This window comes from Ictidomys tridecemlineatus, chromosome 6 (genome assembly GCF_052094955.1).
Source record: "Ictidomys tridecemlineatus isolate mIctTri1 chromosome 6, mIctTri1.hap1, whole genome shotgun sequence".
NCBI lineage: Eukaryota > Metazoa > Chordata > Mammalia > Rodentia > Sciuridae > Ictidomys > Ictidomys tridecemlineatus.
The window spans coordinates 177,176,263-177,190,687 of NC_135482.1; the positions used below are offsets into that span (position 1 = coordinate 177,176,263).

The 14,425-nt window shown below is 33.6% G+C and overlaps 1 protein-coding gene across 4 annotated transcripts in view; it reads left to right on the forward strand.

The window, feature by feature from the left end:
- Lnx2 (ligand of numb-protein X 2) overlaps positions 1-14,425 on the forward strand; it is a 66,588-nt gene that overhangs the window by 22,817 nt on the left and 29,346 nt on the right. For 3 of the 4 annotated variants that reach the window (XM_078016191.1, XM_040281643.2, XM_005317054.5), the window contains one exon: positions 7,208-7,724. In XM_078016191.1, the coding sequence (XP_077872317.1) occupies positions 7,318-7,724 (407 nt within the window). In that variant the 5' untranslated portion in view covers positions 7,208-7,317. Of the gene's footprint in view, positions 1-6,335; positions 6,472-7,207; positions 7,725-14,425 lie in introns of those variants that run through there. The other variant, XM_040281644.2, reaches the window with a different exon arrangement.

Below are 14,425 nucleotides of genomic sequence, written 5' to 3' on the forward strand. Positions count from 1 at the left end.
ATAAATTTATATAATGTGTAAGTGTAAATATAGTATAAAACAAATTTTTACAATATAAATATATATGTAATATAGAAATCTTATATAAATCAAACCATCTATTTGTACCATAATCCATATTATGTATAAATTTTATAAATATATACAAAGTTTATATATAATGTATATAAATAATATATAAAATATTTTTAAAGTTATAATGAAGAAATGGAACATCTTAAATAAGGTCTTTTTTTTAAATTATTGGTGTCTCTGATTCACTTTGGAAACTGCAGTATTTAAATTTCTTACATTTCCCCATAGTTAAGATAATGAAGTCTGGGAACCTTAATTATTTAGTGATACTACCACCATAAAACCTATCCTGACTTGTTTAGTTCCACTTCGTTTGTTTGATCACAGAATAGTAATGTCCTGCTGATTCCTTTGCCTTTATGGGGGGAAATAAATTGAAAAACTTATTCTTCTAATGCTTTAGATTTTTTTTTAATGAAAAAAAAAAGATTGACTCTGAAATGAAATCTGCCATTAGAAACCATCTATTTGTGCCAAAAACAATTACCTGTTCTTGCCTTTGAAGAAACCAGCCAACTAACCAGCCCTCATGGTCCTTCGGATGGGTGCAGCAACATCTCCTAAAATAGCCCCTTTTCTAGGAACCAGTAGAGAAAATTACTTTGTCTTACAACATTGTCATATCTTATATTGCACTGCCAGAAGGATTCCATTATTTATCTTGAACTACTCCCTTGTACATGTATACTGTGAAAATAAGAATTTTCAGTTCAGGATATTTAAAATGTCTATTATTATAATGACAAAAACAAAACAAAATAAAAAACAACAACACAAACTTCCCATACAGGCTGTGGATTTATCATTTGATACTGGATAGCAGTAAAAGAAAATGTTTGTTTTGTTTTAGGTCAAAACGAAAGGAATGTGTGTGTGCTCAAAGCACGTTTTTAAATAAGAATTTATCCATCACTTGAAAATAAATGTGTTTTTAGGACTTAATGTGGAAAGAGTTAAACATTTGAAAGCATTCATCTATAGAAGAAAAGAGAAGGTATTGATTAAAATTTGAACCCTTGTCTTCAAATGTAAGTAAGGAAGCAGTTAAATTATTTGTGTATCCAGCACATAAACTTAACACAACAATAAAACTAAACCAGTGAATATTGTTAGCTACTTTTACCCTCCACCCTGAATCTTTTAAGTATGTAACACTTGGGAATCTGTGGCATTCTTCCAAGACATCAGGAATTGCTCAGCTGGCTGGTGAAGAATGCTCTTGAAATGAGCCATGTGCTGTAGATGCTGTAGGAGTCTGGCTTCCCTAGAATAAGGTTCTTTCCACAGAGGTCTCTTCTGACTAGTAGAAATTTGTCTGGATACTTAACTAAGTAGAAAAGCTTTGCAAGCCACTTGGCATATTTGTTTTCTGAAATAATTTTTATGTAAGTTCTAATTTTAAAGTTCTCTAAGGAAACACGTTTTAGGATAATTTCGAAAGTATAACTTTAGTCTAACATCCGAAGGTAGGGATTAGGTAGGTAACTCAGTATGGGATTTTATTTTTATCCTTTTACATTACATTATATAGCAAGTAGGGCTCATCTCTGCATTTTACTCTTTTTAGTTTTGTTTTTTCTTCACTATCGTCTGGTCTTTCTTTCAATATGAGTTGATTACAGTGGTTGAAAAAGAAACAATTTGAGACTCTATGTTAAAAAAAAAGTTCCTTTCTTCTTATTATATTTTTTATTTTGGGAAGAAAAGTTATTTTTTATAAACATGCTAATCTGATGGGTTTGTCGTTTCTTTACAAATGAATATTTGAACACTTTACTTAGTGCAATAAATATGCTTAGATTTAAACAAAAGCTCTTTAGGGTCTTCAGTAATGTTTTATAAACTAAACTCTTTATTTAAAACAAAAGATTCACATGCAGTTGTAAGAAGAAATAACCCAGACTTATTACATGTTCCTTTTATGCCTTTCACCACCAATGGTAATAGTAACTTGCAAAAAATAAAACAGACAAACAAAACTATAGTACAATAGCACAACCAGTATATTGATATTAATACAGTCAAATTATAGGACATTTGCATTACCACAAGGACCTTTCCTGTTACCCTTCTCTCCACTCTTAACTCTTGGTATCCACTAATCTATTTTCTGCTCCTATAATTTATTCCAAGAATCTTATAGAAATAGGGTAATGTAGTATGCAACCTTTTATGTTGGCTTTTTGCAGTCACTTAATTCTTTGGAGACTTCTCAGGTTACTATAATATAAAGGAAGCAGTTAAATTATTTGTGTATCCAGCAGATAAACTTAATACAGCAATAAAACTAAACCAGTGAATACTGTTAGCTCCTTTTATCCTCCACCCTGCATCTTTTATAAATCATGTAACACTTGGAAATCTGTACATCAGTGTAGTTCATTCCTTTTTATTGCTGAGTAGTATATTTCATGGGATGGATATATTTCACAGTTTAGCAGCCTTCCACCTAATGATGATCTGGTTGTTCCTAGATTCTGGCTAGATTCTGGTTGTTTTACATATCTGTGTGCAGGTTTTTGTGTGAGCATGAGTTTTAATCTCTCTGGGTTAAAAACTCAGGAATACAGCTGATGGGTCATATGGTAGTTGTATGTTAGTTTAATAAGAAACTGCCAAATTTGTCCAGAGTAGATAGAGATCCTGGCCAGAAGGTTTGACTGCTTCATTTATTTATTTGTTAAAGGGGCAGCTGTCAAAGCTAGTATGTGACACACTAAAATTTTCTTGAGGTGATACAAAAGCAATGACACTTTTTTTTCTTCAGGCTTCTGAAGATTAAAGGGAGTAATGCTTTATTCTATGTAAATTAGATGACAGTGTACAATATATTGATTACTTTGAAGAGCTACAAATAAATGCTCAAAGTTTTCTTGTATTTATTTTATATAGTTTTGTATTTCTGGCTCAAATATAAGCTTAGGAAAAAATTTTGTAGTGCATAGTAAGTGTAAGAAATAGGACACTATCTGTGCTCTCAAAGAAAAGAGGAAACATATAAGCAAATGTACAGCATGGAAGGTGCTGAAATAAAGGTGTGTGTGTGTGTGTGTGTGTGTGTGTGTAAAGAGCTGCAGGAGCCTAAGGGAGGGAGGTGCGCTGAGGGGGAGGAGTTTGCCAGAGGGATTGAGAGGGTGTTCTTCCACATAAGGCACTGATAAGTCACAGCAATTACAGATGTCTAACCATACTTTTGTGGTAGCTCTTAGCTCATCATCTTTTTTTCTGAGCTGGAGATCTCCTAGGCTAGGGCCAGTGAGGACTCTTTAAATCTGAGTCAAAAGCAATATCAAGAGAAATTAACTGAATGCTATTTAGTTTGTATATTAGTTTGTATATTAAGAGTGAACTGTAGTCCTTTCTGAAATCTTTGACGTACCAGGATATTCTTGTCCCCTAAACCAGGAAGAGTGAACATGTTAATCAAACCTGGGGTTAAGTAGTAAGCAGTGACTTATAATTTCCTTTCCATTACACTGGCTACTTTTCAATATATTATTTAAAATGTGTTGTAATAATTGAAGCCAGTTTAATAGGTTTTTTCTTTGCTACTCTTAGAGTATTGCTAAACAGATAATGTAGATTGTAAAGACACATTACGCCACATTTTGTCTCTATATTTTGAGAAATGTTCAAGACTGAATGACTTGTATTTTAATATCTTAAACTATGCTCATAGATTCTATATGTAATAATTAAAATAAAAATTATACATAAACTTGGGCAGATAAGATAGATATTGATATATAATTTTGGTCACTTAAACTTACCAAGAATTAGAATATAGTTGTGCAATTGGTCATTCAACATTATTGAGCTTCTTTTTCTTCTATGGAAGGCCCAACTCTTAAAGTTCTTTATCTGCTTTCTGTTATTATAACAAAATACATGAGGCTGAATACTTTATTTTAAAAAGAGATTTATTTAGCTCACAGTTTTAAAGACTAAAAGTCCATCTGTTTGGCCTAGGGGTCAGCCCCCTCAAGCTGCATCACAGTATAGAAGAGAAAGGAAAAATAACTGCTTGCTGCAGGGTGACATGGTGAAATGGGAATCCACAGAGAGTCAGGGCCAGGCTTACTCTTTTTAAGGCAATTCTTGTGGGAATTAGCAAGGGCCCTTGGAGAACTACTTTAACGCCTTCTGAGTATTGTACCCCAGTGACCTAGTCCCCTAACACTGGGCCCTACCTCCCAAAGACCACCACCTCAACACCTCCACACTAAGGACCAAGGTCTAGTACCTGAGCCTTTGGGGGACACATGCAAACCAGGGCAAGCTCACAATTTAGAGACCCTACCAAAGGAGTAGTGTGAGGCAGTGCAGTGGACTTCACACAAAGCAGAAAGAAAATTATCTACCCAAAGAAAGAAAACCACAAAAAGAGAGAAAATGGTCTTCGTGGGACCAGGATGTCTTCCCCTATACAAAATTTACTCACGAGATACCTTTCCTCTTTGCTGTAATAATATCTAGAAGCAAGAAAGAAAGGGTTTTTTCTTCTCTCTCACTAATTTTGAGTTGTTTGGGCACATCATAAAATCTGTCAGAACTATTATTTCTTTAATAATAGTTAACATTTATATTGCATCTGTTATGTGTTGGGCATTGTTTTAATCGACACTTTTACTTTATATTGAGATAGGCACTGTTATTAACCCCACTTTTCACTGGAGAAGGAAACAGATCAAACATAAGATCACAAGGGTAGTAAGTGACCAAGCAAGGACTTTGCCCCTCAGACCAGTTCTGGGTCTGTGCTCTTACTTCTTGGCCGTAGGGCCTCACAGTTCAGTTTCTATTTAATCTTGTTTCATGGTAGCATAGAGGTATTTTGGGGGTGGAGATAATGCAATTATTTGGTATTTTAAATAAGAACATGTTAATTTTCCTCATGAAAAGATTTTGTGATAAAATAAAAATAAAGAACTAAAGTTAGAGATTTAGAAATAGCTAAAATAGTCTTAAGATAAATGCTTTCTTAGTCATTATGTGGGAGGCTAGAACTGCAGTGCATTTTCTTGAGGAAAAGAAAAATTAAACACTCAAAACAAAGCGAAGGATATGTGAACTTTCTTGCTAATTGAGAGGGAAACAAGAGTCTGTAGAAATTCTGTATTAGAATACTTAGTTTGAAGCAGTCCATCTCCTGAGATACATGATGTTTCTCTCCTTAATCTCATTCATATCTTGCACTTTTGGGTACTGGGGATTGAACAGGGGTACTTTATCTCTGAGTTTCAGTCTGTCCTCAAACTTGACATCTTCCTGCCTCAGCCTCCTAAGTCAATGGGATTACAGGTGTACACCACTACACCTGGCTTACACTAACATTTTAAAAGTCATAATGTTCAAAAGGGCAAAGAACAAATCCCATATAGGTTACCAAATAAAAGAAGGCTTGGCTCTCTCAATGTTGGTATTTAGACCACAGGTTATTTTACTAGGATAGCTTTAAAAATCATGATTTATCTAAGATCAGGTCAAACTGTTCTACCAGAATTTTTCCCAATCCCCTTAAAACTCATGACCATTCTTGTTACATCTGTTAAAATGTAATGTTTTAAAATAAGCACTCTAAATAAATAAAATAGTAAATATCTGTATGTGATTGGAGGAAAATTTAATTATTGAAGTACAAACACTAGTAGAATCAATAGGTTATCTTACTCTTCCTGTCCTTGGGCAGGGATACTAAGTTTTCGAGTTCCCCTTTCCCAATGTATGTTCTTTGTCTGAGATGTTTTACCTGCTTCAGGTTTCCTGAGTGTTTTGTGAACCTTCTAACCCCTGTGACTTCTGAAAAAGTAACTGATGCTACTAGCTGATGCTGTTGTCTTGCCCCAGACGCCCTTGTCCATTTTTCCTCTCTGGTTAATGCTTCCTGTCACAACTCAGCAGTCTTTGTTTCTTCCTCTTTTAAAAGTATTTCCAGCCACAAAGCCAAATGGAATTAAATGCCAGTTCTCCTCATCTTTCCCACATTCATACAAGACCCTGTGTATCACTTTCTTTAGAGTACTTATTACACAGAATTTTAATAGCTGGTTTTCTTAACTGTCCTCTTCCTCTGCCGGGCTTCAGTGTTAAGCATATACTAGAGACTCTATAAATACTTACAGAAAGGATATGAAGAGCTACTGCCTTTGGATTGGAAATGTATATATGTACACACACACATATATATGTATATATATATATATATATATATACATACGCATATATATGTATGTTTTTTTTGTATCAGGGATCGAATCTAATTTTTTAACCCTTGGTGCTTCGGCAGTAAGAAGTATGGAAGCCTTTATATGAGGGGAATGTTCCCTACTAGGCATGTACTAAACTGAAGGAGAATGTTCTGAGAGTCTTGTGTTGGCGAGAATATACACACTCCAAGTAAGCAAGACCTAATGAAAGTATGGAATAATGTGAAGTAGAATTGAAATTTACCACATCTTATTTAATTGAATTACAGCAGATTTTTTTCCATTTAATGGAATAAAATAGTATTTTACCTAACAGTTTGTACAGATGTTTATATGCTATGCAGATGTGTCTTTCTATAATCAGTTTTATATGAGGGAGAATATAATATTGAAATCATGCTTTGAAGATTTTTCCCACAGTGCAGAGCAAAAGGTCACTTTGTTAACAAACTGAATTATCCTTAAGACTACATTTCAAACACACTATCTTTTGTATAGTACCAAATCAGAAATAAGAAGCCATGGCTGGGATGGCAAATATAAATGTATTACATAATATACCACAGAATGCACTGTTAGAATATTATGAATATTAATTGACTTTAAAACTACCATTGGACAGTGAAATATTTGGGGATTTCAGTCAGTAAAACAAATTGATTATTTCTTATGTCATACCATATAACATGGTATCTTTGCTTTTAATCACAAGTTCTTTTTTATCAACATCTTAATAGTGTGTAAGTCATTCTTGGCTATGAGGAAATTAATTTATTTCATAAATTATGAAGTAATTATCTTTATGGCTAATTTGTTACCTGATCTAAACTTTAATTTTGTACTAAAAATGTTAGTAATGCTATATTCACTGTTTTAAACCTATCTTGATTGATACTGATTACTTTTTTTTGGTATTGTTTATCTAGGAAAACAGATTTTGGCTATAATCAGATACATCCCTGTCTATTCAAGGAATACCAAACCTCCAGAGGAATCTAATATATGAGGGTACAGAAACTGCATCATTTGATTCAAAATGGGAACAACAAGTGATGAGATGGTATCAGTGGAACAGACTTCCTGTTCTTCCCTAAACCCCCTGTGTTTTGAGTGTGGCCAACAGCACTGGACAAGAGAAAACCACTTATATAATTACCAGGATGAAGTGGATGATGACCTCGTCTGCCATATTTGCCTTCAGCCTCTGTTGCAGCCACTAGACACGCCCTGTGGACATACATTCTGCTACAAGTGCCTCAGAAACTTTTTACAAGAGAAAGATTTCTGTCCATTGGACCGCAAAAGACTTCATTTCAAATTGTGTAAGAAGTCTAGCATTCTAGTTCATAAACTTCTAGACAAATTATTAGTTTTATGTCCATTTTCTTCAGTGTGCCAAGATGTAATGCAACGCTGTGATCTGGAGGCACATCTTAAAAACAGGTAAGCCAGAAATAGGAAAGAAAGACAAACAATTAGGTTTTATAAAAAGATTGTTGAAGCAAATAAACAAAAAATTGGTTAAAAACAGACCAAGCACCAGTAAATAAATAGACAAATCTAATACAATAAGTTGCATGGGATAATATTTAACTTGATGATTTTTCAAAAACATGAATATAGAAATTATAGTGAGAAGCTATTTTTATACTTACTAATATTTTTATTACTATAATACAAAACAAATTCAAATGGGTGATAGCTATAAATGTAAATATGCTTTTATCTAGTTTATTATCCTAAGAAAATAATCCAAAGGAAGGAAAATTTATATATATAGATATTTACTGCAATCTTGTGTATAGTTTGTTAAATTGTAGTCAAAAAAATTACTTACAAGTAGAGAAGCATTAAAATTACAGTAGTGTATCCATCCAGTAGGATATTATACAACTAATAAAAATGGTAATTTTGTTGGAAAAATAAGTATGGAAATAAGGTGCATGATTTTATTTGCTAAGATCTTGTAGAGTCTATTCAGAGGCTAAACTGAACCAAGAACTAGGAGTTGGAAAACAGGATATTTTTTTTCTGATTAAAAAGCTTCTTGAGTGGTTAAGTAATTTAGTTAGCTGATTGGTGAATCTTTTTTTTTAACTCATGGTTTTTCAAGATATTCAATAGTTTTTTAATTTTTTTAATTCTAATTAGGTGTATGTAACAGCAGGATGCATTTTGATTCATTTTATACAAATGCAGCACAACTTTTCACTTCTCTGACTATAAATGATGTAGCATTGCACCATATGTGCAGTCATACGTGTACCTAGGGTAATGATGTCCATCTCATTCCACCATTTTTTCTGCCCCCATGCCCCTGCCCCCCATTATGGATTAGCATTCACTTATCAGAGAGAACATCCGGACTTTGGTTTTTTGGGATTGGCTTACTTTGCTTTGCATGATATTCTCCAACTCCATGCATTTACCTGCAAAGGCCACATTTTATTCTCTTTTAATGCTGAATAATATTTTATTGTGTATATGTATCACAGTTTCTTTATCCATTCATATTGAAGGGCATCTAGGTTGGTTCCACAGTTTAACTATTGTGAATTGAGCTGCTATAAACATTGATGTGGGCTGTAATATGCTGATTTTAAATCCTTTGGGTACAGACTGGGGAGTGGTATAGCTGGGTCAAATGGTGGCTCTATTCCAAATTTTCTAAGGAATCTCCATACTGCTTTCCTTAGTGGTTGCACCAGTTTGCAGTCCCACCAGCAATGTGTGAGTATGCCTTTTCCCCCCACATCCTCGTGATTAGTGAATCTTATAATTTGATTTCAATAAAAGATGATCTTTAAAATTATTTAAGCTATAGGAAGGATTAAAATATGAAAGAAAGAGAAGTCACTAGGTTTTATAAAAAAGTTTATAGGACCACATAAAATAACAGAAATAAATGTATTGATTTCTTAACTTCAAGGTAAGCCATTTGCACAGTTTGAATCTGTGGGTATCTTGATTGCTGTGAAAAAAACAATGCAAATACATCATATTGCATTTAGATATGAGTCTGGCAGGCAATGACTTGTCATTAAACCAATATAAAATCATAGAATTGAAGGAGATTATCTAATCTTACCCCCTCATATTACAAATGAGGAAACTGTCATAAAAATTTATAGCTAGTTTATGATAGAGTTAGACTTCAACTTTAGTATTTTTGTTTACCTTCTAATATGCCATGCTAACCCTATCACAGACAGATCATGTGCCCTACTACTATATATATCCATGAATATACAAGTTCATTCTGTTCCTAAATGGTATTATAGTACTCATTAGAAATAATTAAGACATATGAGGAAAGAATGAAAAATAATGAGATGCTATTAAAATGTTAGAAATTGTAGTGCATAAATAAATAAATAAGAAGGATTAATGTAAATAAAGCATAATTCCAATTTAAAAAAATGTTAGAAATGCTTAGGTTTACAGAGAAACTGCCTATATCTAAACTATGTTGTCTGAAAATGGAGGCCTAAAAATAGGCTAAGGATTGGGGATTTAACTCAGTGGCAGTGTGCTTTCCTAGCATGTACAAGAACCTGAGTTTGGTCATCGATCCTGAAAAAAGAGAAAATAGGATGGATAGACTTAAAAATGCATGTAGTTCAGTCTTAATTTTCCTGTGTGTCTTTTGTCACCAGTAGGCATTGAATCTGAACATAAGACTTCCTAGAATTTGGCACCAGGCTTTGGAATATGCTAATCTGGGTCAGGCCTCGTTATGGCTGTAGAATACTTTGAGCTTTTTATTTCTCTTCATAGATCTATTCTTAGGGTATAAGATTCTTTTGTGCCTTTTTTTTTTTTTTTTTTTTGGAGGGGGTGTGCTAGTGCTAGGGATTGAATCCAGTCGCACTTAACCACTAGCCAACATCCCCAGCTCTCTTTTTATATTTTATTTAGAGACAGGTTCTCATTGAATTGCTTAGGAACTTGCTAAGTTGCTGAGGCTGACTTTGAACTCGAAATCCTCCTGCTTAGCCTCCCAAGCAGGTGTATGCCACCATACCTAGCCTTTTGTGACCTTTTATCAATATTAATTATGGGATTTAGAGGAACCAAACAAAGACTTAATTCAGAGAAGTGAGTTAAAAATTTCTTAGATTTTTAGGAATATTCATTGAACTAGCATGCATATAAGAATTTAATATAGAGTATTTTCTATTAAAACATTTATGATGCTGATTTAAAAAATTAGGAATTGCAAACTATCCTTTTTATTTATAAGTTGATAAACAATTACATCTTTTTGGACGTTCATTTTCCAGGTGTGCTTATTAATATTTGAGGTCCAAATTTATTCATTTCCAAGGTATCTTAAACCTAAATGTGAAAGATACAATGTAAAGGTGGATTGTTGGGAAAAGTGGTTATTTGCCTGCTATTAATAGAAGTTTGGGCCCAGCTGGAGCCCCTACAGGTGGCCTTTCTGCATGGTGGCCTTGGAGTATTTAAAATTTTTATGTAGTTGTTCAGTGTTCTTGTAAACAAGGCAGACATTTCAAGGCCTGGTATGATACAGCCTCAAGTCAACTGGTATCTCTTGTCTCTTTGTGGGAAACAGTGATAGAACCATGTAGACCAATCAGAAAAGACATTGACATCATCTTATGATGAGAAAAGGTAAAAAATGATTGCAGCTATATCTCAGATCAAAACGAAGTAGTAAAAGAATGATGTGCTGAGGCATAGAATATGATTGTTATGACTGTGGTGTCTTTGTCCATAATCTTACTTGTGAGAAATAGGTAATTTTTGTCAGTAAGTTTCACTAAAATTCACAGAATTTGAACATCAGCAACAATAAGTCTCATAAAAGTCATGTCTATCATGTACCTTTTGTCCTTGAATATTTAGGGTTTGAAAACCTCTTAGTTATTGGTAGAAATAGAGCATTAGCAATAGTTTATATAAATTTGGTGATTTAAAGTATTTGAAGACATTCTCTTAAGAAATATGTTTCAAGCACGGGCCAGTGGCGCAATGGATAACGTGTCTGACTACTGATCAGAAGAAATATGTTTCAGTTTGAGAAGAGCTGACATTTTCCTCCTACAGTTAAAAGTAAAATATTTAGGAAAAATGAATGTTTCTAAGTAAAAGTACTCTTAATGGATTACATATTAGTAAAACAATGAAGAATTTAAAAAATGTAGGCAGTGTCTGGCTTTGAATGAAAAAACAAAGTCTTTAAGAAATATTCTATTTATTATACTAAATATGTAGCATTTTAATCATTACTTTGTTATATTCTGTCAAGCAACACCAATAATAAAGCAATAATACCTCTTTTAGCCTATTCCTAACCCACCCTCAATAATTTAACATTTAAAGATGTAGTAATTCTAAATGTTAGTTTTTTTGTTGTTGTTAAATTGTGCATTTGCATCCTATTTTTCTTTTTTATAATTTTTAAGAAGGAAAAGCCCATTTGGTGAATTAGAGAAGGTCTCAGCATAGAAAAAAACTTATTAAAGGTTTTCTCTCTGACATACCAGCTGACTAACGGGTATCTTTTTGCTTTCCCATGTCCTTTGAAGGACAAATAAGTTGATTTTTATGAAGCCCAGTTTATTTTTTGTTTGCTTGTGCTTTTGTGGTCATATGTAAGAAACCATTGGGCTGGGGTGGTGGTTCAGTGGTAGAGTGCTCATCTAGCACGTGTGAAGCCCTGCGTTTGATCCTCATCACCACATAAAAATAAATAAACAAAATAAAGGTGTGTGTACAACTAAAAATTAAATATTAAAAAAAAAGAAAGCATTGGCTAATCCAAGGTTATAAGGATTTACACCCAAAAGTTTTGTAAGCTTTTACATTTAGGTCTTTGATCTACTTTTAGTTAATTATTGTGGGAGAACATAATGTGTATTATTCAGTCCTTTAAATTTTATTGAGACTTTTTTAATGGCCTACCTCATGGTCTATCCTGGTAAATTAAATGATTCCATGTGTTCTTGAAAAGAATATGTGTTCTGCTATTGATAGATGGAGTGTTCTGTAGATGTCTGATAGGTCTAGTTGTTTTATAGTCTTATTAAAATCTGTTTATTCTTTTGTTCTTATATTTAATCATTCTACCCATTATTGAAGCCTTCATTATGTTGAATTCTTTCTTCCTTAAATATTTGTTGTGTTTCTGGGCTCTGTTGTTTGTTGTGTTTATATTTATAATTGTTATATCTTCTTGATAGATCAGGCTTTTCTTTCATCATTATAAAATGTCCTTTGTCATTAAAAATTATTTTTTCTTCTAAAATCTATTTTGCTGAAACTAGTATGCCTTCCTATCCTCTTTTGGCTATTGTTTATATGTTTGTTTGTTTGTTTTCTTTCCATCTCTTTCTTTTGGCCCATTTATGCTTTTGAATCTGAAGTGTGTCTCTTGTGGGTAGTACATAGTGGGATTGTGTTTGTTTTGTGTCTTTATCTCATTCTGCCCATGCCTGGCTTTTGAATGGAGTATTTACTCTAATCAAATCATCAATTTAATTACTCATAAAGTGGCATTTATGTCTGCCATTTTGCTATTTGTTATTGTCTTTCTCTGTTTCTTTATTTCTCTGTTCTGTTTTTGTGTTAGATTTTTTCTAGTACATTATTTTAATTCTCTTGTATTTCTTTCTTTCTTTGCTTGTTTGTTTTTGTACTGGGAATTGAACCCAGAGGTGCTTAACCACTGAGCCATATCCTAAACCTCTTATTTTTTATTTTGAGACAAGGTCTGAGTTGCTTAGAACCTAAGTTGCTGAGGCTGGCCTTGAATTTGCAATCCTCCTGTCTCAGCCTTCCAAGTTACTGGGATTACAGACATGAGTCACTGGGATTATAGGCATGCATCACTGCACCCAGCCCCTGGTTATTTTAACTAAAATTATTTTCTCAGTGGTTATCCTGGGATTACAATTAATGTGTTTGTAAACAGAACCAATAGGAGATTTCTTTTTTTTTCCAAACAATTTTTTATATTTATTTATTTTTTTAGTTGAAGTTGGCCACAATACTTTTATTTTATTTATTTATATGTGGTGCTGAGGATTGAACCCAAGGCCTCACATGTGATAGGTGAGCGCTCTACCACTCAGCCACAATCCCAGCCCCAGGAGATTTCTTAATGAAGAATTGGCTCCCATGATTATAGAGAGACTGAAAAGTCCCACAAGATGCTGTCTACTAGCTGGAGACTTGGGATAATTAGTGATGTAATTCAGTCTAAAGGTTTGAGAGATAAAGGAGCCATGGTGTAAATCCCAGTTTTAGGCGTAAGAGAAGATGAGATGTCCCAAATCAAACAGTAAGAGAGGGGGAAAGGGACTATGTTGTCTTTCCTCTGCCTTTTTCTCTGTACAGATCCTCAATGGATTGAATGATACCCAACCATATTATACTTTACTGAGTTCACTGATTGAGCACTACCCTCATTGAGACCCACCCTCACAGACACACCCAGAAACAATGTTAAGTTTGGGCACTTACTCCATGACCCATTCATATTGATAAAATTATCCATCAGCACTAGGTATACAGAAACTTTGCATAATCACACACTGCTTCACAGCGTTTCAGTTAATAACAGACTGCACATATGGCAGTGTTCTCATAAGATTATAATGGAACTGAAAAATTCCTATTGTCTAGTAATGTCATAGCTAATGTAACACTGGTGTAATGTATCACCATGTGTTTATGGTGATTCTCATGTAAACAGACCTACTGTGCTTCCAATCTTATAAAAGTATAACAGGTACAGTTATGTAGAGAACATAATATTTAATAATGACTGTTACTGCTTTGCGTCTTTACTTTTTATCATACCTTCTACTTATTAAAACATATTTTATTGTTAAACAGTATTCTGTGTTATGCCACCAGCAGCCTCATATATCTTGTTTGCCAAGTCTCAAGCACATCAAAAGGCTACCTTAAGTAATTGACCTGGACCACATAGAGTTGTTGAGTGCACTCTGCAGTACTTAATGGTGCATTTCTCAGAATATTTCCCCATTAGTAATGATGCATGACGGTATGTACTTTTGTTTTCTCCTCTTCTTTCCTGCTGTTACTATTATGAAAACTTCATCTTTGTGTATTATGTACCCACCAACAAAGAATTCTAATTGTTGTTTTGT